Raw genomic sequence first — 25,111 nt, forward strand, 5'->3', positions numbered from 1 at the left:
AGCGTCCACTGCCAAGAATAATAGGGAGCGATTATGTAGGTGATACAGGCAGAATGACAATAGATATAGAATGTCATGAATGCAAAAATTAAAATTGCCCAAGTTCTGAAGATCATGTCAGAATTTCATTGGTCATATTCTTATTTCTTCTTTGAAGATAGAGAATAGTATATGAGAGAGAGAGGAAACATGGTAAAATTATTTACACCAGGAGCTACAAGAATAAGGCTAGCAGAATCATTAAGGATTCCAACCACCTGGATCACAGCCTTTTCTCCCCGCTGCAGTCAGGAAGAAGGTGCCAGATACACCAGGCCAGCACCAAGAGGCTCAGGAAGAGCTTCTACCCTCAGACCACTAGGATCCTAAATGAGGTTACTGCCTAAGAAAAAGTAGAGTTATAGTTCATGTACCACATTGAAATAAATCATGTTTGCAATTTTTGAAAATGTTAAAATTCTGTAAATTTTGTTGCACTGATGTCTTCAAGAATAACCTAAGTTAAGATAAGGTGAGTCTCATTTATGTCAACAGTACATAAATGCTGCAAGTTGATTCTGATAATGTTAAATGGGAAATGTCTTACTGCAGCCACCTTGTTACCACAGAGGAAGACATGCAGTACATATTTGAAGCATTTCCCTCATTACATTAGTGAGAGAGCTGCATTGCACTATGACACATATAATAAACGACTCAGCAAATCCAGATGTTGTTTTGTGGTAGAAAAACAGTGGGAAAAAAACAAAAACAAAACAAAAACAGCAATCAGCATATCCGAGAAATCAGAATCAGTCATGTGTGCATTTTTAAAATTTTATGATGATTTTTATAGAGTAATAAAGCCACAATTAAAGTCATTGCAAGTCATTGCAAACAGACTAAAACTCATGCAACATTACTCAGTAACTATATTATTTCTGGTGAATGGAAAGTGAGTGAGTGTCATAAAAAGTAGTAGACTTGGACTCATCTTCAATTCAGTTGGTAAATATTCCTTAGTAACCTTAAATGAGGCTTACGTATGCTTTTTTGTATTCTCTTATTTTTATACTGTCATGATGTCTGATGTCTGTTAAACATGGTCAAAGTTCCAAAACTTGAGGTGAACATATGTAAAAATGCTCCCTGAAAGTCAAACGCCAGGCTTGTGATATTACCTCTACTTCCTCCTTGTGACGACATCAGATTGTTCGCACATGCCCACAAACGGCCAACCATTCAGGGGCTTTTGTTGCTAAGGCTTTTCAACGGGTTGTTTGCGTTGTCCACTCGCATGGTTTGGATCAGATTCGAGCTCAAACATGTACAGACATATTTGAGAAGTTTGAGAAGAATGAGCAAAAGAAGTGAAATCCTATTACTGATTGTTTAGCCTTCCGAGCTGCCAGAATTCTGCAGAGACACAGCTTCTGGAAGCTAATCAATCAAAACAGAGTAGGCTCATCGAGAGGGGAGCCTTAAAGAGACAGGAGTTAAAACAGCCTGTGTCAGACAGAGGCTGAACTGAGGGGCTGCATAAAGGGCCAGTCTAAGATATATAAGGAGTTTAATCATGTAAAGATATTCCAGTAGAGCTGCAGAATATAAATATAGACCTGGAAATGTGCACAATATGTCCCCTTTAATGGCAAAACTGGACAACAGTTTGTAGAAACCGCTGCCTTTGAGGCCTCCTTGCGAGCTGCCTTTAATTCACAGCACGTGTTGTGATCTGTGAATCAATGCGGGGGTTATTATAAAGCAAGGAACGCCCAGAGGCGATTGGCATGCGTAGATAGGGGGCTAATATTACCAACATTTTCATCCAGCAATGCAGTGGGACGATGCATGCCGCATAAATTTCCACAGGTTAAGGACGAAAGCGGGGCGAGGCGCACATCAGAGAGAGCATGATTGTGTTAATGAGCGAGAAAGAGTAAAAAGATGAAAGATGATGAGGGAGGCAGGGGCAGAGAAATCACTGCAAAGAATGAGGAAAAAAGGTATAGATGGATTGGGAGACAGAATAAAAAAGATAGTGAGATAAAAACGGAAAAGTTGATATGTTGCAGTAGTGCCTGGTTAGATAAGAGGGGAATGAGATGAAAAGATACATAGAAAAGGGAAAATGACTGTAAGACACAGAGGAAGATTGTTCCATTGCTGGAGATGGAAAGAAAAACTGGAAGAGAGAGAACATCAGATAAAAGAAGTGACAGAGGGCATTGGAAAGTCTTCATTTACAGTTTGCCTGATACATGAATTTGATAGAGTTTCATTGGCGTCGCTGCAGAATGTGCTATTCCTCCCCGGAGATCCATCAACAGCCTCATTCTCCATTTCATTCCATTACCCCTGAGTCATGTCTTATCATCGCAAGTGTCTAAAATCCTTGTGACCTTGTTATATGCAAAGTCATTGTCCTTAATACGCCCCAACATAAATTAGATCAAGGCACTGTCACCATAAAAGCCCTAAGAAAGGCAATCAAACTTTTTGCAATTTGTTACTGTGATGCATTCAGTGTTGCCTTCGTCAGGGGACCGCTTAGTGATTTTTATCAAATGGTCGACTGAACGATAAGGTCAAGCACGTTTGATGTATTAATCTTCTCTTTTCTCACCTCCTGTCCGGTGGGAATTGTTGCTGAGCACAGGGAACAATCAGAGGCGTCATTAAACACTGATGAAAATATATGGACAGGTACTGACAGTTACTGCAACACCGAGTGATGCAATGTCGAGCCGACAATGTCATCCACTGGCACGCGTTCAGCAAGAAATGCTTGGGACAAAGAACAAAAACTTCTCAAGAGGCAATTTTGTAGTATGAATATCAGTTCTGTAGCCATTATAAAACTCTTCATTGTGTTTGCTAATCAAGATAATTACTCAAAAAGAACTTTATTGACAAATATTTTTATTTTATCAGATTTTATTAATTATTGTAACTGACCGCTAACTCATGCTGGAAGTCCAAAGTTACCTCCTATTTCTAGTTGATAGATTTTCATTTGTTATTTATACATTCCTTTATAAAACAGTTGCTATTTGATAGTTTTTATGTTTACGTTTTGAATTGGACAACTCATCCCTGTGTAGTTAGATGTATTTTCCACAAGGTGGCAGACATCCCCTTGCTGAGTTGGTTAACTGCTCATGCTAAGATGACTAGGTGAGCCCGTGCATATTAGGCCTACTCACCTGCCGCATAGCGTTATTAGCTTGGTGAATATGGAAGAGTAAACATGCATGGAGACTTTGGAGAGATGCTAACGGTATCCAGAGACGAAAAGGAGAGAAAACTATCTGAAAATCCTTGTTGAGCGGAATGAGGTATGTGAAGTAGTCTTAACTGCCTTCACTGCAGGTATCACCAGGGTTTGAGTTGTTCATTCAAGTCATATGAAACGTTCTTCTGCTTTGTTTGTTTATACTATTAGCATGCAGCGCCATCTTATTAAAGTAGCAGTGGATTCGTTCTTTGTGTGAATTTAAACGTGTTCTATGTGTGTTTGTTTGAAGGAAAAGTCATTTGATGTAATTTATTTATGCGCTGTAATGTTTAGGATTTGTCTGAATATTCACTGCTTGTGGTATGCATTTGAATTTAAATGATGATGCCGTTTAGTCAGCTTTGTAGGCAGCATTTTGAATTTAGCTTAGATCAGTGTGTACACTCATTGTATGTGTTTTTTTCTCACTGGACATTAACATGGGTGAGACAAGTTATTATCAAAGAATGTCCTGAGTGACTATCATTTAATGGTTGTTTAACTCACTTTATCATCCTATGTACTGTATTTATGCTGTAGATAAGTATTGATGCCATTTTTTGCATTTTTGTATATCTTTCTATAGTTTTCACAGTGCTTTCTACAGTGCATGAGATGACTGGTGACGAGAAATAAATAAACCGTGAAGCATCAGTTTGAGACTCTCTGTGTCTTGCTCAACCAGGCCAAGGACTGTTACAATTATATTTGACAAATGAAACAATAATGTATAGACAACATAACAGGTAGTAGCTGACACTGGCTTCATTTTGAGGTTAAGTGAAGGATTTTGATGTCTCTTTAAAGTATATTTAAAAAACAGAAAGTGTCTTTACCAAATAGATCGACTCTTCCATATATCAGTGAACATGCCTAGGTACATAAATAGCATTTCATAGATTTTTTCAATTCTCTTTCATCAGATTGCCTCTATATAATTAAAGTTCTGGTTAAGACATTAATAATCTCCTTGATCCAGTAACACGGTCTGTTGTAAATCCATAAATTAATCATGAAGAAAGCCAGTGGGATTTTCATGTGATATTGAAATCATTTCTGAATTACAACATGAGGTTTTGTACAAGTCCACAAGCAAAGAAATACCTATAAAGTGTTAACCACAACTGGCATAGCTGCGTCAACCCCTGCAAACCACTTGTTACTGATAAAGTTTCCACTTAAATGATCAAATAATGTGTTTTAAGTGAAAACTTTAAATGTTAAAATATTTATATTCATAAAAAAATAAAAATAAAGAGTTAGTTTGACAAAAAAAAAGGATCCAGGATCCAGTGTATGTGTTATTTCCAAACCTTTAACCACATCTTGTGGCCTTCCTCAGCAGATGGAGTTGCTCTGTTGATTTAGTTTGTTATCACATGTCCAAGTATGGAATTTACAGTCTCCCAACGGTGGTGCACTATAAGGGGTACGAGTGAACCTTCAAGCTCAATATACTTACACTCAATACTTACACTATACTGAATCATGCAAGCAATTGATCTTCTGAATGTGCTCTTTAAATTTAGGCATCTAGAGTCAGTCAAGAATATAAACAAGTCCATGTTAACGAAACAGTTCTACCAGTTCAGTGCTTCCTGGGCCAACCACATGGAGGCTGCTCTTACTGACAGTAAAACCATGGCAAACAGGAATAGGCTGCTTTTTAAGTTAGACCACACATAGTTTGTAACTGAAGAAACATTTATTTTAATTCATTAAAAGAGATGATGAACATTGGCATCTAACTACAACCAAGCCAACAAACTAAAATGGGTGGGAGCCAGGGGGAAAAGAGACAACACTGACTCCCACCAGGTTATGTGGAGTAGTCAAGCAGTCAGTCCAGGTGAGTCAAATCTCTCTAACGACCCTACTCCAGGCTCCTCAAAAGGGAGCATAAATTAAACGGAGCATAAATAATTTTACAAGACATTAAAAAACATAGAATTGAACCCTGACACTAAAATAGTACAAGAAAAAATAGTAGGTGACTTAAAAATAATGTGTTGTTTCTCCAATTTTACTGAGAATTTTTTTCAGAATTTATCCTTTTTTACTTGATGTGCCCTATTTACAACAGCCTATTGTGGATTCACACACTGTATTCTGTATCCTCCAACATCTAACTTAATAGAAGAAATGTCCGTCTAGTCTTGAAATATCACCTCAGTTTTTTACAGATACATTTTTCATATCTTCACTTTATTTCAAGCAGAGCATCACTCCTGTTTCTTTCTCTCGGTCTTTTAAGAGACAGAATGGGGGACGGGAATACAAAGACAAATTTGGGGAAGATCCCAGCTCATTAGTGAAGTGCACTAATGATGCAGCAGAATTAATGAAATGTGATATCATAGCATGCTTCGATTTACCAGGTGATTTCAAATCTTAGCCCAAACATTGTTTGGTTGAGAGATTTGGCTTCAAATGTCTCATTTATGACAGAAACCCTGCGTTACGAACTGAAGATGTGGAGTTGGAAAGATGTCAGCTTTTAAATGTAAGAAAAGGCCTAATGAAAGACATTATAAAGTTGCATTATGGGAAATATAGGATCCAGAGGTTTTGGAGCATTACCCATATTAGGGACTAGAAGTCATAATATCGCAGCATCTGCTGCTCAGTTTTGACCATTCTTTACTTAATCTGTTTCTTGTGAATCTGGCAACTTAGTGGAAGCTCAATACTAAATTGTTGGAGTAAACCTTTTAATGTGGCTAGAGAACCAACTCTGAAGTATTGGTTGGGTATGAAACTGCTCCAAAATGAAAAAAAAAATGAAGGAGAAAACGAATTTGCAAACAGACCTATAGTCTTGCTGCTTCTATGACAGCTGTTAACATCCTACTGGCCTTATTTAGTTCCCCTTGTTGCATTCTATATTTGCATATATTTGTCGATCTAGGAAATTGTTGGTACCCATGCCAATGATTGGGGTTTTCCATTACAGTAACACTGGCTCTTATGCGTCTACTGCATCTGGTTAGTGGTTGGTTATGTAAAAGCTGCAACGGGAACAGGAAAAACGGGAAGTGTTGCACCACTTGTTAACCTATAGTTCTATAGCCACCCTCTGGCTAACTGCAGCTCCTAATATAAGCAGAGCCATCAATATATAAAATAGGGGCATGACCTGACATGTCCATACTGTTGTTCTCCATCACTTGGAGAACATTGAATTGCCAGCGGCCCACGGGTAGATTCCTGTTGTTGATTTTTTATCCTCTCATTATGAAAAAGAAGAACACCAGTGTCAATTTCTAGGATGCACCTTTGACCCACACAACCCAATGGTGGGCATTTTGGCTTTCAAGGCCAGACTTTTTCTGGAATGAGGGTCATTCTGTGTCGTCAGGGGCAGAGTGGAGGTGGTTGCAGGGGAGGGGAGGTGGGATGCAACTGGGTGGAACTGTCTGTTAATTGAATGCCGGTTTGAATTACACAGATGACTGAGCTTGGCATTATAATGGAGCAAGTTCATGTTCACCAATCACACGTACGCTGTGACATGACACATACACATAGCCTGTTTGTGGTTTCATGGCTGTGTATTAAGTTCTTTTTTTGGTATTTTTATGACAAAAAGAAGGTAGGAAGACACAGACATGAAGTTTTTGTTTTAATGTTGTTACACAATAGGAACACTGAGATCAGCTCAAACTGACAAGTTGATCATACTGAACTTGTATCGAATGTTTATCTTATCTGGTCAGAAATCAATGGACAGGATGAAAAGAGACACACTGCACCAGGACATTTAATACACTGATACTTTTAATGAGATTCATCACCATTGTTTACACAAGGTAATATGTGCAATACATAACATATAATGACACTAAAGACCATGGGCACATTCTGAAACAAATTTTGGTTGACTAAAATGGAGATATAACATTAATAAACACAAAATTCTCAAGGTAAATTGTGCAGAGTACAAACTATTGACTATCACAGCATCATAACAGTACATTAACAGAATTAATCAACCCTTATTCAAATTTTGCATTCATTAAATTTAACTTAATTGGATGACAGTTTTGTCTGCAATTATACATTTGATGAAGAACAGCTAATATAATTTAAAATTGCAGGTAAAACATGGTAATAAGTCAAATGAGCCAGATGCATGGCCCTGTTAATGTCAGAGGCCAACTACAGTATACAGGATTATAGGTAAGTATGAGTTTGTACATTTTATGGGACTTTTTCATTATTATTCATTATTTTAAAAAGTAATAAAGTAAAGGGGTCAAAAGAAAACATCCCTAAAATGATCTCCCTGAATACTCATGAAATGTGTAAACATTTATAAATCTTTGCGTATGATTAAAAAATGTGTGTTTTTGTTGTATAATGCAATGATGCTAATGGTTTAAACAGCATAATTTGCTGCAGGTCTATAAATGTCATCAATTACCATCAAACACCAATGGGTTCCTCTATCATCATCTTCTCGTTTCTTTTGTCCACGCTGTTGTTTGGCTGCCCCTGAGCCTTGAAGATAACCTTGCTACACAGTGTGAGCACTGGCTTGTGTGCCCGAGCCTGACGCAGGTCACTGGATGGTGTAGTCATGTTTTTGGGATTCTGATTGTTAGGAGGGAAATGCAATTAAAACTCAGTTATGCAAACATCACAGCATCGTAGTAAGTGTTGAGGAAAAAGATTATGATTGAGCTTTATCTTATTCATTTATATTTGAAATTGACCAAATGCAACTTGTGAATTCACTCACCCTACACAGTGGGACCAACATGAAAATTGGGATGAATATCAGTGGAGTAATGATGAGTAGACTGCCCAATATGGTAGCCCAGAAACCGGGTACAAAATCATACACCACAAAATGGCCTCCCTTTGATAGGTCATACTGCATAGTGAGCTAGGGGACAGGAAATGGACAAGTTAGAGAGCTTTAGTAGTAGTAGCTTTAGATAGTGGCGCGCTCTGTGGTGCGACAAATAGAAAGAAGAGGAATCAAAGCTATCTTTAGGTGAATAAAATCAAAATATCTGTGACAAGTCACACTTTAATTGAATGGAAAAAATGACAAACTAAATATTTTTAACCAGATAACTAGGCACACATAATAATGGAGGGAATCCGCAACTTTTTCAAACTTCACTGGTCGAAAAAATTTAAGGACAGTACCAGCGTTTCTGCATGTCTTTAATTGCTAAAAAGCAATGAGTTCCCAGGATACGTTGTAAGAAAAATAAACTCAGAAAACAAACAGTGAGAAGAAGAAGACAGCAAGAATGGACTCATGTAAAACTGACAGGATTTTGTTTTGTTTTGTTGTTGCTTTTGTTTTTTTTGACCACTTGGGGGCAGCACAACAACCTGTAAACACAAGACCGACATATTATCTGTTATCATATTATCTTGTAGCTCTGTGTGTTTAGCTAGTTGCTAACACTGGTTGTCAGCAGTTTGGTGCTGGGCAGGTAGTGTACAGTTAATCAGAGCTAGAAACAAGGTTGATGAGAGATGATTGAGACCAAAACAGTCAAGTTTCTGGCAGTATATCCAAAACATTGAGCTGAAGTCACTAAAATGCTCTGTAGAGCTGAGAGGAACTAAAGAGTTGGATGATAATTCTCTGTGGGTTGGTCACTTTGAGCAACCCATTTCACATTACACATTTTTCCATTGTTGGTAAAAAAAAAAAAAAAAAAAGACTAGTGCAGCGTAATGTCCTAAATATTTTTAACACAAAGTTTCAAAACTATCCACAGTTTCAACTATTACCACACAGTAATACACAACTCTGACCATGTCAACATAATCCAGTGGTTGTCTGGAAGGTAAAAACATTCATTCTTAAACATGCAAAAACATCAGTATGCACCTTTAACTGGTTTAATTGACTCCAGGTCGGAATAAGTGTGTCTACTGTTTCTGCTCTTGTACTGATCATGTCTGCAGTGAAGTGTGTTTAAAAACAGATGAGTCCACATTTCAATTCAGGTAAGCAGGCAGCTGCCCTCCTCTTATATGTGAGCTCATGCATAATTACTGATGTGGCAAAATGAACTATCTGAAACACTCAGCAAAGATGAAAGGCCAGGAGAGGTGGAAACACGAGGAAGAAAAAACGAGGGGTGATGAAAGGCAGCATAGGATCTGTGTTCAAAACGAATATAAAGAAAATAATGAATAGTGTGAAAGAAAGGAGAATACAGGAAAGACACACAAAGTAGATGAGTAGTAAGAGAGATGTGATCCAAGTGTGAGAAGCTCACCCAACAGATGGTCGGCGTGATAAACAACCAGCAGTACTTGAGCACAGGGAATGGCAGGTACCCTATCATGTCCTCAATGTTGTAATAGAAACGGTCCGCTCCTGCAAAGTCATGGACAGGAGACGTTAGTCAATCAAAGGGAACAGAATTGTTTTGTTTTTACAGGGAACACTCTCAAACAAATGGGGCCCTTAAATGAAAACACACTGAAATGGTGAAGCCTTCATTTTCTGATATCCAGTGGTGTTGAAATACAGATTTTGATTAAGTAGTGATATGATAAATCCTTACAGAGGACAGTGGGTTTTTTTTCCCCTAAACTAACCTGTGATTAGATGTTTGTTTACCCTGTTAAAACCCAACCTTCTTATCAATGTCACATATAAAACATAATCTCAAAATAAACATTTTAGAATGACACTTTGTTTAACACTACTGTATATTCACTATATTATATATATAATATAATGTGCCCTGTGGAATTTTCAAACAAACAAATGTTATGTTTACATTCAGTGTTTCTCACCTAAATGCATTGTATGTATCCTTGAGGTGTAACAAATGTGTTAAATGTATTTCCTTTCTCATAAAGCACTAGCAAAGCCAAAGTTTTAAGTTGTGCAATGTTTACATCCATTTGCTGCAGTACAAACAAAACCCACTCGTAAAAATATTGCTCCATAGCGCTCCTACTGGTCAAAAACTGCACAGGTTGCCTTTAACTTGTGATTATTCTTTTCTTGACTTACGTATGGACATAACTTTGTGGATCTAATAATGCTTCAACCCAAAAAGATTTTAAAGCTCTGTGAAACAGGAAAAATTGGTTTAGTTTTGTGTGTGTAAATGGTCTAAAAAATACTAAAATAATAATAATTTATTAACACAACATGGGTACCATAATCTAGGATACTGTTTTGGTTTCATTTATGTACCATATTATCTAAACATAACTAATGACATTCTTGTATGTCAGACAAGCAGCAATTGCTCCTGTGACATACTAATCTGATTTCTTGTTGGAAACATGTGATGTTTGTGTTTCAAACAATGGAAAATAACCAAATTGTTAGTGTGGAGGTGGTGTTTGTTGAGGAGGAACCTCCAAACCAACGAGAAGCAGGTATCAGGGGAAATAAAACTCCGTTTTAATCTCTCAGTTAAAATTAGGAGGGATGGTGAATAAATGCCAGGAGGGGGGAGATAATGTGAGTTTAAATGAGGAGGGATGAGGAGGAGTGAAACAGGAGATGAGGCTGCTCACCTTGAGCAGCTGAAGCAAGGAAGAGAAGACAATAACTATAGAAAGAAGGAGAGACATTAAAACGCAGGCCAGGAGATAAGTACATGACCTGCTTGAGGGAGCAACATCCACAGATTGATTTTTGCAAATGCATCATAGCAGAAGAAGTTGTCGAACCTATTTAGAAAAGCAGACGCAGCCTCATAAATGATACAGTAATCAACCCTGAAACTAACTATGCGAAGAAGGAAAGTGAGTGGCCTCATTTCGATGTGGGTGAGGATGCATCGCCACACATAACACAGACTCACTCTGAAGGCCGAACGAATGGCTAAACAACTCAAACTGGGAAGAGGAAGCAGCTGCAGAGACTGATCAATATCTCGCTCTGCATCACTTTGCAGTGGGGGAATGTGTGGCTGAACCCTACTTCTATAGAGCAAGTGCATCTGGAAATGCAATTCTCAGAGTCCCGTCACTGTAATTGAATATATACTGTGAACGGTCAGGGTGTTTGTGAGTGCACTTCCAAGGAATATGCTGTTATATCTCCAGTAGCAGGCAAAGATTGCTTCATCTTCATGAAAGAAAATGTTTTGTTTTGAGAAGAGTATCAATACAGTACAGATGCCCTGAGAGATAAGAGATTACTTATAAAGACAAATATGAGAACAAAGGAACATTCAACCCACATGCTGTAATTTAGCCACATATACTTCTGATGATGAAGGTGTAGGAGGTGGTGAAAGCTGAAACAGTTTATCCAAAGTGATAGCAGATGAATACTGGGATATGAAAAGGTTAACATTTATGGTAGAGGAAATGGACAGATAGAACCAGTAGGTGGGGCACTTGTCCCTCTGGTCTTGATAAATGCCACAAACCACAACTGAGAGAAGGACAGTTTGTTTCTTTGACCGAATGCCATCCCCAGATGAGACTGATTAAATTGTGGTGATGAAACACAGAGCAGAACGCCTCAAATCTTGACTTCTCTGTGCTTGGAGTACAGAATGTACAGTACAGTAGGCGAAACCAGAAATACTACTTGAAACATAGCAACCAATAACTAAATAAGCAATATCACAGATACTCTATACCCTTAGGGGAGTGTACCTACTGTATATGTGGTGCATATCCAGAATAATGTGAGAGAGATGTAATGTTAAGATAACTAACAATAAAATATTCTAAAACATAAGTAAACACAGAATCCTCTTTTCCCTTTAATTTCATCAAAGTGTTCTTTTGTATTGGAGAGCCAATTTAAAGTTATGCAGGATAAAAATAATATAACTGTCAAAGTTTTTTTTTTAATCTAAAGCTGGTTTCTAAACAGATAAGATTACAAAGATAAGTGATTACACTGATGAAACAAATGCTGCTGCCGGAATAGCATAAGCCAGGGAAATAAAGTGAAGTTCTGTTTGGTAGCTACTGTGAATTGAAGTAAGTAAATCACTATAGTGTTGACAAGTTGGTGTGCATCATGTAGTGCAGTGATAACAGCCAGTCCATGACTAACCATACACCCAGGCAATGCCGATGGTCTCAAAGCAGGCAATGAACAGGAGAGAGATTCCACTGGCACCGTAGCTGTCAACTAGCTGAAAGAGGACTATCCCTCCCTGAAACATGAGCAGAAAAAAGTCATGGCAGGCAGAAAGATGAAAGACTATTTGTGTTTTTATACATGCATTTTATTACATGCATATTTATATTTAGTGTATTATTTATCAGTATCATGCTGATCTTACAGCAAAATTAGACTAGAATTTCAAGAGAGTCAGGCTAGGCTTGGGTTTATGATTTATGATTAGGCTTCAGAAGGGTTAGAGCACCAATCTGCTGCATCTAATAGATATTCAGTCTATTCATAGTATTGTATATCTACATGTATTTGTTGTTATTTGACTATTAGATCCCTGCACCACCCAAATTAAGAGTAAACAAGAGTTATGTGATTAGCTTTTCTTTCACTGTCACCCTTTCCCATCTGCCGTCCTTGTACCTTCCCTGCTGCTTACCTCGGAGACAAGTGGCAGCCCCAGTAGGAAGCAGACAACAGCGATGACCAGGACCAGTATCTCTCTTCTGCCAGGCTTCCTGAGTTGACGTGGGAACAGGTCTGTGATGGCTGTGGCCAGGCTCTCCACACACACAAACTGTGAGGAAAGAACCAAAACGGATTAGCTTATTTGTAAAGAGCATATGATGCTGCTATACTGGATATTAGGTCTGCAACTAACTGACATGACTGACTGTTATTTTCTTTATCTATTTAAATTTGTTTCTCTGACATCTATAAAATATGAAAATGGTGAAAAATGTCAATCACTGTTTCCCAAAGCCTGAGATGCAACCTAAAATGTTTTGCTTTGTCCCGACGAAGAAGTCCACAACCCGAAGATATTCAGTTACAATCACAGAAGATTAAAGAAACCAGAAAATATTCACATTCAAGGAGGTGGAACCAGAGAATTTTAGTATTTTTTTCTCAAATGTAATGACTTAAAACAATTAATCTGTGATCAAAATGGTTGGCGATTAATTTGTCGATCAACTAATCATTTCATCGACTAATTGTTCAGCTCTACTGTATATTATCCATTACATACCTGACTGTCCAGGCCCAGGAGGAGGATCATGAGGAAGAAGAGCACAGCCCAAAATGTGGAGCCAGGCAGTAATGACAGGGCCTTAGGATAGGCTATGAACGCCAAACCAGGACCTGTTGAAAGCATATGAATACATCTATCGACCCATGATCTGGAAATTTTGAAGACCACAACACAACTGAGTTCAATAACTGTATTTGTGTAGCATTTTTCATGCAGAGATTTGGCCCAACATGTTTTTTAAAGCTTAAAAAGAACAAACAAGGTCAAGAAGAAAAGTAGAGCAAACAATCGAAAATTACTTTAAATCCTAAAAAACATTAACAGTAAAAAATATGTAAAAAAATGAAATAAAAAATTGTGAAAGACAGTATTCATTGCATTCTTGTATACCTTTAGGAATGTCACTGGCCCAAATGATGATGAACTACTTTCAAAGGAAAATCTTTGAACTGTATCTGGACATAAGATGCCATCTTGTGGACACTGTTGGTTGTTGTCAACATTTTCAACACCTACAGTTTCGTTGCCTACATTTATCACATGACACTGATAGTGAAAACAGTCAAATAAAGGAGGGTGAAAAGTGGGGAATTAACTCACCACTTGCAATGACTTCATGTATCGATACACCCTGGTCATAAGCCATGAATCCCAGTACTGAGAACACAACAAAGCCAGCAAAGATACTGGTGGCGCTGTTCAGACAGCACAGTGCCAAGCAGTCCCTGAAACATAACAAGAAGACAAGATGGCTCGATGAAAGAGCACAAATCTGTAAACGTGATGATGCGCTGAGAGCAACACTGACCTGTAGCAGTTGTTGTTGTATTTGTTGTAGCTTCCCAGAGCGGTCAGTACTCCCTGACACACGGCGTAGGAGAAGAACACCTGTGTCCCTGCATCAAGCCATACCTAGAACGGGTAAAAAAGAGACTTTTTAAGTTTCATATTGTTGAAATAACCCAGATTATATGCTTCTCATCATCCCTTTACAGAACAATAAAAAAGAATCTGGTCCAAACTATAAACCAGAACTGTACAATTACAAACAGCTTTGCTTTATGTCAGCATCAATAATGATACAAATGTCTGTTCTCATGTACATAATACAGGCATAAGGTATTTGCATCTTCCTATTATTTTATTTTGTGTCACTGTGTTCACAACTATGTGAATGAATGAGTGCACACCACACGTGCGTTTGCATTTGCGTGCATTCAAGTTTGTGGACATGGGCGGTTTTGTTTACATGAATGACTGTCTGCGGGCCCTTTTCCTGACAGCATCTGGTTAGCATTAGAGACACCACAGTGCTTAGAGTCTTGCCCACTAAAAGATAGAGTTGGCAAGGCTCCAAAGCAATATACAGACCCCTACTCTGGCCCCATGCTGGGTCTGACTTATTCCCAGCCTCGGGTCAGAATTGTAAGCCTCAGTCTATAGCAAAGCATCTTCACATTTGACACTGGACAAAGAGGGAACTGTTGTGTCCTTTTAGAAGCATGTATTTTATAGGAATTCCTCTTGAGCGTTCTGCATGCAGATTCTCCCACGCACAGACACTTAGACAAAAGGGGACACAGTCATGCATTAAACAGACCCCAGATACATGCCAGGGCTTAGTTACTATTTCCTCTGTGGATTAAGTAAAAACAGACACATGCATGCTCGGCAAGGCTCATAAGAAACAGATCTGTTTTCAGATTTGTTGTTAAGAGCATCTGGCATTGCATAACCCTACTCTCATAACTGCTTTCACCTGCTTTTAACATTACTACACATAATATTCTCACAGGTTTTGTTTTTTCCATGATTACATAGCAAGATTCTCACGATGGTTCAGCACGGCATGTGTAGCTGTTTTGCAAAAGATATGACACGTGTTTATCAGTTTCTTAGAGTAGCACAAATATTTGGTCTTCTAACTCTGAGTGGCATGACTGAACACAAGCATATTATCTCTCATTCAGTGTGTGGCGGTGAGTATACTATATAGGCTAGCAAAGAGGTGAAAACCCCAGTGCATCCAATTGAGACAGGCACACAGGAATCCAGTCAAACAGACAGAGACTGTACAAGAAATAGTGGGAGAAACAACTGCCAAAGCAAATACCAAGGGTCTCCTTTTTTATCTATGTGCTACATCAACATCAGCCCTGATAAATTTGGATTTTTTTTTACCACGCAGAAACACCACTCCCAGAAATGTTCATACAAACATGCACGCATAGGAACAGGAAGAGACACCCCTGCACCCCAAGACGAGTTCCGAGGCTTAACCCTCCAGCGATAACATTTGACCCCTGAAGCTGAGAGTCATGCTGTGAACTGTCAAGAGGAAGACAGAAGAGACAGAAGCAGGAGAAGGGGGAAGAGAAAGACCCCTTTTTGCCAGCTGCAACAGATGCAGTCATTGTGCAAGAGCATGCAACGGAGCCAAGACTTCACCCTCTGTTTTTTAGTTAAGAAATGAAATCATTAAACTATTGAATAACAGGTCTGCTGTAAGACTGTAATACAGTGTGCTAATGTTTAGATTAGATAATCAATTTGCAGTGACAGTAGAGTTATTTTGACTTTTTATAGGAAAATATACCTTCAAAATGTGTTAGAAATTCCCCATAGAGTGTGCTGTTTTTACTTCTGTGTGATGATGTTACTGTATACTCAAGGGAGAAGCTTTCTTTGACAAACTTTTTTTGCTGAAAAGGATCTTGGTTTGCTTATCTTGTTAAGACTCTGTCTTGGGACCGGAAGTGTGGAGTTAAGGCAGAGAAAAGGAAAGGTGGGGGTTGGGGGGTGGGTGAGAGTAACAGGACACTGTTTTCATCCTGCTAGAAAACAAAGGAATCTAACAGAGAGAGAAGTGTTGGGAAATAAAGTGAGTGAAAAAGACAGAGCACTAACTCATTCTGCATGTCTTTACTTAAGAGCCACATATTGATTAGTGTACTGGAAAGCAGGAGTTCTAGACAGTACAATGGTATTTCAAAAACCAAACATTGTTACAAAAACAGTTGATTATGTGTGTGTACTTACGCCTGGATCAGTGATCTTACTAAAGTCAGGCTGCAGGTAATATTTCACGCCCTCGACAGCCCCTGGCAGTGTCATCCCTCGGAAGAAGAGGATGATCAACATCACGTAGGGGAATGTAGCAGTGAAGTACACTACCTGCAAACACATAAATGCATGCAAGCAGGTTATGGTTTTGTACATATGCAAACACCTTACACCACTTGCCATGTGTCTTTTGTAATATACACTATACACACTGCGTTAAATGTTTGGGCTTTTTTTGTTTTGTTTTTATTTGGTGACTTGGGGTCAGCACAACAAGCAGTAAACAAAACAATATACTGTATGAACACGTTACACAGTTGTAGGGGTTGGCAAAGAGTTAGCAAACAGTTGCCTATTTTCACATCCAGCAGACATGGAGCAACATTAGCTTTCATTTGGAGTTGTATCTCCTGCCACCTGGAGAATGTAAGTGCAATATTCATTCTCCAACATTTCTGTTTTGGTCTCTACTGACTCCTGAGGGAAATATCTGGCTCTTTAGCTGCTAAGTGCTTCACCATGCTTACCAGCTAGTTGCTAACTTTGTCTTTGTGCCTTTCCATGCTGAGCAAGTAGCATACAGTGTTTGTTTGGGGTTTTTTTAAATCTAAAACAGCTGCCTGCTGTTAGAAATGTTGATAAGAGCTATGACAGTGAACCAAAACAAAGTTGTGGACCTTAAAACCAAACAAAGAGCTAAAAGATGCTAAAATGCTCCATAGAGCTGAAGGGAACTACAAAGTCAGATGATAATTGTCTGTGGGTTTTTCACCACTAGCAACCCCTTACGCATTGTACATATTAATTTCATCCACTGTTGATATAAAAATATTCATTAGAGCAGCTTTGAAGTTAAAATGCTGCAGATTTCAGTCCTGGTTTACTTAGTGACACCTGTGGTTACTGGTGGTAATTACAAGTATGTTTAAATAATACAGAGTTCCTTTCGAAATGACCCATGTATTGATCACTGGGGGCAGCAAACACACCTTAAGCAACTACTCTGTCAGAAAGAAAAAGGAGCAACTCCTGCATTTGTTTACAGTGCACCCAAACAAACTGTGGAGGATTAATTTACAAATTGGGGTTGGCAAAAAGGCTAAAACGACAGTAACTGAAAATGTGGGAGGTTGAGGAAAGTGAGATAAAGGTGAGTTGGATAGTGCACAATTCAAAATGAATTTGTCTTGTGTTTCCTCCATAATTTGTCAAATGCATGCGTGCACCAGTTTTTGTTTTCCACATTATTTCTAGTACGTGATCCAAATCCCAAGCAGGAAAGGCAGACTCAGCCAGTTACTATGAAAACTACTAAAAAGGCAATTACAGATACAAATACCTTGAAAGGCTATTGCTGAAAAAATGCCGGCTATAGATAGCATCGAAATGACATTTGATATAATGAAAATTCGGATTTAGGATTATAACTTAATGTGCACTGATGAATCCAGATGAAAAGCAATCATCACTTATTGATGTCCCTTTATTTAATCTATGCAAATCCTAAAAGAGTGAATGTACATAGAGAGAAAGGTAAATAAGCTAAAGACAGCTGACATATGGACTGTGCATTAAGTGGCTGCAATCTAATATCAGGGAGGGAACTATAGTGTATATGCACCCTGAGTGCTTACCTTGCCTGTGGATTTAATTCCCTTCCAGATGCAGAAGTAACATATTATCCAGGCAAGCAGGAGACACAAAGCCAGGTCCCAGTGCACCTTACCCAGTGACATGTCATCTGACATTCTTAACACACGGTTACTGTGGGGAAGAAATGGGTCATGTAAACACTTATATACACATGCATCATCTGCAAATAACACACAGAATGATAGATATGTAGATGTGGAGTGCATACAAACACGCTTTGTTTCTTTTTCAAAAACTTTCCTGACCTGAAAATGAACCAAGCCTGGTGGAAATATGTCATGACTAAAAAGCATAAGAAGAATGACTTGAAAGCCATCTTTTCTGTTAACATGCCCATGTGGAAATAAATTCAGATACATTGAAAAGGAACAAACATCTGTGCCATACATTCAGATGTTAAAGTGTCTTTTAGTTGATTCTGCATGGCTTTAGTTTATATTATAAAAACTGCAGAGCACACATTGTTCTCATTGAGGGAAGCCAGTGCAGTGAGGTTGTATTTCTCAATATCTGATATCAGTGATTTCTCAATATGTGTTCACATGATAGATCTGTCATGTGAAGGGCAGCAGCCATGTTACGAAATGTTTAAAAGTTAGGGAGTAAAGCTGCGAATTTAGATAAGGTTCTGTAATTGGTCATATGTGGCTTTCTGGCTCATTTTTTCTGCTAGGTTTGGGTGTCCCTGGTTCACCTTAACATCATAACTCACTCAACACCCTGAGAATAAAGATTGCCTCTTGGTATCCTGGAAGCATTAAGAGCTATTTATGAGGAATGTTCCACCCACAGATAGACACACTGGAGAGTAAGATATTAATGTCATTACTGTTGTTTTTTTTTTGTTTTGTTTTTTTTTGTCATGGACATGATTTTTGTTCTTTTGGGTTCTTATGTTCACTCCGTGTGTCTGTTTAATTCCAGTTCTTCTTTATGGTTATTGAGCCTGTTAAGTTTTCAGTTACAATATGGCTCTTTGTCCCTTTGGTTGCTATTCTCCTCTGTACCAACAGAGCCCTTGGCCTTTTCTCCCTGTTTTGTGAAGGCTGGACTGGGTGGTAGGAGTATTACTTTTCTTGTATATTTTGTTAAGCTATGCTAGTCAGTGTGCGGAGTCATTTCTTATGTTGTTCTATTATTCACTTTCAGTAAATATACTGAGATCTAATATTGGGATAACTTATGGGTTAAGTCTGTTTGAGTTTTCTGTCTTCTGGTTTTGGTGTGTCTAATGAAATCTAAGTCCTGGCTGACATCTCTGATAGATCATTGATGTTATTATTTTTGGAAGACAGCAGGTTATATGAGATTTGTCCTCAGCCCAGAGTAACTATTGCCTTTTGTGTTCTTTCTTGTTTTCCCCAGCCTGCTCTTCCCTACACACCTGCCCTGTATCAGTCTCGTTAGCCCTGCCCTGCTCCATGTGTTTCCTCCCCGCCAATCGGCTCCTTGTCTGTTCCCCTGTCCAGTCACCTGTTCCCCATTGCCTCATTAATTCTGTTTATATTTTAGCCCTGGGTTTCGGTTTAGTATTTGTTGGATCCTTTGTTCAGTTTGTTCTGCTGGTCCTGTATTCTGTTTTGATCAGCCAGCTTTTGTTTTTGTCTGCACAATCCAAGAATAAAGAAGTTTCTTCAGATGTGCTCTGCCTGCTGTCCTTTTGTCCATTTCCTGTTACTCTTCATGACATTTTTTCATGTTTTAAGAAGTGTGTGTGTGTGTGTGTGTGTGTGTGTTTCTCACATCCAGAATTCCTCTTCTGGTGACCTGATCGAGAATGGGTCCGTCACATTACTGGAAATATAAAACAATGCAGGCAGGTAAAGTAAGCTGAAAGAGGCAAAGCAACTCTGGTTATCCTACCTCAATCAAAGAGTAGTTCTACACCATTCTCAGCTATTGTTGTAGCTTTGTTTTTTGTAGCCTCTAAACATTTATCAGGTCATTAATTTCCTGTATCACACAGATGACTCTTGATATTATCAAGAAAAATGATGTAATCTATAACATTTAAAGGGATGTGATAAATATTTTTTAAATTATTATTATTTAATATGCCACCAAAATATGGCCCTCTTTTCAGCCACTATTAAAATAAAAGCTTGATATGTCAATTAGATTTAGGGGGTGTACTTTTCACCCCTAAACTGTCCCAAGGCAGCAATTAAAATGTGTTATCTTTTACTGCAAAAACAGATGTAAGCAACTCCTGCTATGAACACATAAAAGCATGGGTGTGTCCCTGAGCTGTTGCATATGGAAGTCAAGATGATTCCCATATTTCTTACTACAAACATTCTTACAATGTTTTCTCACGGAAAGACATGCATCAGCATGTAGTGATCGTCCCGCTATGCATTCAACATGTGTTACAAAAGAACATGTTTAAAAACTACGGGAGTTGACAAAATTCAGAACATGAATACATAATTAAAACAGAAATACATATAGTATGTAAGTTTAAACAATTTCATAGTTGTTAAAGAGATTCAAACGCAATTGTAAAGTAAGGTGGTGCTTTAGCCAGGATTTTAAAAGGGCGATAGTTGGGGTAAACTGTTCCACAGTCTGGGTGCAGCAATGGAAAAGGCTCAATCACCTATGGCAGCATTAAATGTTGAGGAGTGAGTGATACCAGGATCTGAGGAGATTGGAGATGTAGGCTGGTGCCAATCAATGCAGAGCTTTAAAAACAAATGAAAAAATCTTAAAATCAATTCTATATTTCACTGGTAACCAGTGAAGAGAGTTCTTGGTACCACTGAGAAGTCTCGCTGCTGCATTTTGAACGAGCTGCAGGTGAGCAAAAGAAGACGGACTAACTCTCACATTGAGCTACATGCTACTATTACTTGACGATTGCAAGCCTGTCTCCAGGTCTCCAGAGAAGGAAAAGGTTTTTTATCAAAGTGCTACATCTTGATAATAATGATGCAACTTACATGTAAGTGCCATTGTAGAAGTATTCAGCTGAGGTGATGTTGCTTAGGAAAGACCAGTTGGACTCAGGGTGAAAAATATCGGGGTTAGCAAAAATGCTCAAACGACCATGACATAACTCTACAAGGTAAAGAAAAGAGAGATAAAGATGAGATTGAGGTTATACACTTCAAAATGTGAAAAAATGTTGAGGAGAATTCATCTTATCTCCATCTCATATTTCCTCTGAGGTCAACGGGAAACCAAGATTTAGTGTGTGCATACTGCTAATGAAATACAGATGTGTTTAAATGAGCCAACTTTGATTCATTCCAAAGGGTTCCTTACCAGTGTTCCACCAGTTGTCACATGTAGACCAGGGCAGAGGGCTTTGGAAGGAGTTGATCAGGTAGAAGATAGCCCAGGCCAACACCACAATGTAGTAGATGTTCAGATAGATCACAATCACCAGAGAGGCAATCCCCACCCCTGCAGGAAACAGTGAGTGTTCACACGGTGGCTTTCGATTGATGAAAGTTTCTGTTCCCAGTCTCCAACACTGAGTTTAAGTAAGTATGTGTTTTATTTCTGTTCTTATTGCATGTTGGTGTAACATCAGAAGTGTTTGATATCAATAATCAATCAGCAACACTGGCCACAATCAGGACACATACTCCCTTCTACTTATTTTTTTTACATTAATGCCCTATTGTATGAGCAACTTTGCCTGTTAGACATTTATATAATGAGGAAAACAAGCCTTTCCCATGACTGACTGAATGCTCCTTAACTCCAGCGTAGGTCGTAAAAGTGAAATGTTGCATCAGATCTTAAACATTCCTCATAAAACCCCTACAATCTAGAATATTAAAGGATGTGTTCACAATTATTCAAGTCTTTCTTTCCAAATTAACATTGGAATAGTTTTTTTTATTGCCATAATCATTCCTCCTGTTCATACTGGCCTTTTGAAAATCTCTGCATAATGCACTTACTGTACAATAGGTGATGGGGGGGGCAAAGTCCACAAGCTTCCTTCTGTGCAAAAAAGCTTCAGTCATCCAAATGAGTCAAATCAAGTATAAAGCATCTTTCAATGTCACACTTTTCTTAGTGCCAAAATCCCTCTTTTTGTTAGTATACTTCCACTGCAGCTCAACAAGGAAACACTGTCTGAGGAAACACACAAGACTGATGAAACCTCACATAAAAGCTTCAGATAAACGTTTAAATGCATTTTTGCACAAAATGACTGTGTAGCCACACTGTGTAGCCACACCCGTCACTTACATTGAAAGCACATCTGAAGGGGATCTTTTAATAGCCAGTATGAACAGGAAGAATGATTACAGCAAGGAAAACTTCTTTTGTGAACCTGAAAAGGTTATTGTGATCATTTTATATTTTCCAGTAATAATGACAAAACCACATTGACAAACAAGTATCTCCCGCATGTCAGCTGACTAATTCTTGTGTAATTCTACACAAATCTTTCTCAGCTGCGCTTTTACCCTCCAACATTGGGCAAATCTTCCTCCAGGCGGTGACTGCACCCTCACTGGTGTATTGGCCCAATGCCGTCTCCAGGAAAAATATGGGAACGCCACAGAAGAACAGGAACACAAAGTAAGGGACGAGGAAGATACCTGAAAATATAGACACATGTTAATTGTTTTCTTGGGGTTGGGGATTGGGGGTATTTTTCCCAGGAAAATCAAGCTAAAATTGGATATTATGACATGTTTTCTGACTGTAATGACAACTGGACTCTTTGGAAAACCTTCTTTAATTAAATCCAGACAGCCATGAAGATGATCATAAATAAAGATGCCTCTTAACTATGTTTTGAGATTAAAATGTAAGATGTTAGGGTCCCCTCTCCATCTCTCAGCCTCTCATGATCTGACCACTTGCCAACATGCACACGTAATGACAGATGAAAACTAACACTTAAAGAGCAAATGCTTTTACTCAACCTCAGCAGCTGTAAATTCTCTGTTTCAGCCAGCAAATAGTCCCTCACCTCCTCCATTCTTGAAGCACAAATAAGGAAAACGCCAAACATTTCCAAGGCCAATGATTTCTCCAGCCATGGAGAGTAAGAACTCCGTCTTACTGGCCCATTTCCCCCTCGCTGGAGCCCCTTTATCTGGCCCCGAATCTCCAACAGGGCCCCCTCCAGCTGTTTCTTCAGTCATGGTCTCTCAATCTGTTGTATGCACACGTAATTAGTCAATTAGTCAATTACTGGATCACTTGATCCTCATGCACTACTCCACTCTGTCTATTCTGTATTTCTGCATTGTAGAACTTTAGCCAGATTTATATGTCTTTTGCACAATCCATGGCCATGAACGCTGTTAAAGTTTTTTTTTTTTTTTTTTAAATAATCTAAAGTTTTAAGTGGTGCTACGTAATGACGCGATAAATGGACCAGGGGCTACGTGATGACGCAGTAAATGGACTAGGGGTTGCCTCCTTCCCTGTTCGGAGATTTGCAGATGTGGGTAAAAGAGGGGCCCCACACAGCGGATGACCCCTTCACAGGAAAGCATAAAAAGACAGAAGTCCGTCATCAGAGCAGACTGTTTTCTTAGTCTGACAAGTAGGCGGCGTAGCCTGTTTATTTTTATTATGACAGCACGTTGTGATATTGCATGTTGTGATTATTTTCTATTTAATTCTGTGTATGATCACATCCTCTGTGTGTCTGCATGAGGAAAGGACAGTGCGTGAACTTGACATCACATCCCTGAGAGTGAAAATATCGCGCTACTTGTTGAATTGTTATTATTATTTTTTAAATGGATTAAAATATTCCCGCAAATGCAGTGGTAATAATTAATAATAATTATAATTGTTTTATTAAAGTTCATAATTATTTTATAAATGTTACTGCAAGAAATAGAATATACTTCATGGTCTATATAGGCCAACTGTGGTTCTGATTTCTCTTTATGAATAAAAACGTCTCAACCCCACCCCCCTTTCTACAAATCACAGCCCTTACGTAAGTGTGGTGAGATGACAAAAAAGGTCCTCGGATCTTGAATCCTTGAATCTTAATTAACACTAGTGAAATAAAAATGATGCCATGATACCTACCATGTTCTCCGCAGCATCTCTCTTCCATAGTCTAACCTTTGCAGATGTGCAACAAAACTTTCATTTATAGTTCTTACATTTATCCTAATGAATATCCCACACCACTCATAAATGCCTTTAACTGGATTTTTTTTTTTTTAATTTTTTTTTTTTTTTAAAGAGTCGACTAACTTGTTGCAAATACAAGCCTAAGAGTAAAAGAGAACTGCAAAACATCATGAGGCAGTAACATTTTCTAGCTACTAAAAAGAGTTTTGAATGCGTATAACTCACCCGTGAGCTTGGAGAGGGCGCCGACCATAAAATGTCTTCACTGTCTAAGCGAAGTTTGAAGAAAAGCCTTTATTCTAAACTGGGGTGTGTCCTGAATAGCATACGAGCTCCACATGGACGCCCTCGCATGCACATTCAAAGGTTAGTGGAAAAATTCAGATATTTAAGCAAACGTTACAATACTACAGAAAATACTGCAAAACTATTGTGATCAAAATGGACTTCAGAATCAAATTATAAATGAGTGTCCTCTATTAGAGTGTTATTATCTAACTATTATTGGATTATTATTGTTATTATTATTATCATATATGCATTATGTAGGGTCTACATGCATCATATTTTATAAGGTATAAAAAAGCTTAAGAACATGCAATCTCAGAATATTGCAAACGACTAAACACAATTCCCACCCCACCAATGGTCGCGTGTGTTTTTGTATTTTTGTCTTTTTAATCAACCTAAAAAACTTGTTTGAGTTGCAAGCTGAAACATGCCCCCCTTCGACCTTTTCTATTACCCAACTACCTGATACTCTACTTCTATCATACGCACTGTATACCAGGCATCTATTTCTATATTCCAAAAGCTTTTGTGTCTTAACTACCTGCAACTTAATGTTTATTAATAAACCAACATTTTAATGTGTGAGGCGGACAGTTTGTCTACCTGACAAGACAAACACTGGGAATACTGCTCCAAAGTCAATGGGAGGAGTTACATCATA

The 25,111-nt window shown here is 38.4% G+C and overlaps 1 protein-coding gene across 1 annotated transcript; it reads right to left on the minus strand.

Moving 5' to 3' along the window:
• Nucleotides 1-7,015: 7,015 nt before the first annotated feature.
• On the minus strand, nucleotides 7,016-24,692 carry LOC121891238 (sodium- and chloride-dependent betaine transporter-like). The gene is made up of 16 exons (XM_042404065.1): nucleotides 24,385-24,692; nucleotides 23,030-23,215; nucleotides 22,518-22,652; nucleotides 21,355-21,495; nucleotides 21,030-21,147; nucleotides 19,831-19,881; nucleotides 18,069-18,198; nucleotides 16,411-16,545; nucleotides 14,180-14,283; nucleotides 13,972-14,096; nucleotides 13,369-13,481; nucleotides 12,778-12,915; nucleotides 12,276-12,378; nucleotides 9,508-9,608; nucleotides 7,998-8,144; nucleotides 7,016-7,849 (listed from the first exon to the last, which is right to left on the minus strand). The coding sequence occupies exons 2-16, from the start codon at nucleotides 23,202-23,204 to the stop codon at nucleotides 7,682-7,684; spliced, it is 1,884 nt and encodes a 627-aa protein (XP_042259999.1). The 5' UTR covers nucleotides 23,205-23,215; nucleotides 24,385-24,692; the 3' UTR covers nucleotides 7,016-7,681.
• Nucleotides 24,693-25,111: the final 419 nt, after the last annotated feature.

This window comes from Thunnus maccoyii, chromosome 23, assembly GCF_910596095.1.
Source record: "Thunnus maccoyii chromosome 23, fThuMac1.1, whole genome shotgun sequence".
Classification (NCBI taxonomy): Eukaryota; Metazoa; Chordata; class Actinopteri; order Scombriformes; family Scombridae; genus Thunnus; species Thunnus maccoyii.

Excerpts from the sequence above, each read along its gene's own strand:
- LOC121891238 (XM_042404065.1), bottom strand. The coding sequence starts at position 23,204 with ATGACTGAAGAAACAGCTGGAGGGGGCCCTGTTGGAGATTCGGGGCCA. Across the intron at positions 22,653-23,029 it reads GTGCTTCAAGAATGGAGGAG|GTATCTTCCTCGTCCCTTAC; the intron begins GTGAGGGACTAT and ends CTATATTTTCAG. Across the intron at positions 16,546-18,068 it reads GAATTAAATCCACAGGCAAG|GTAGTGTACTTCACTGCTAC; the intron begins GTAAGCACTCAG and ends ATGTGTTTGCAG.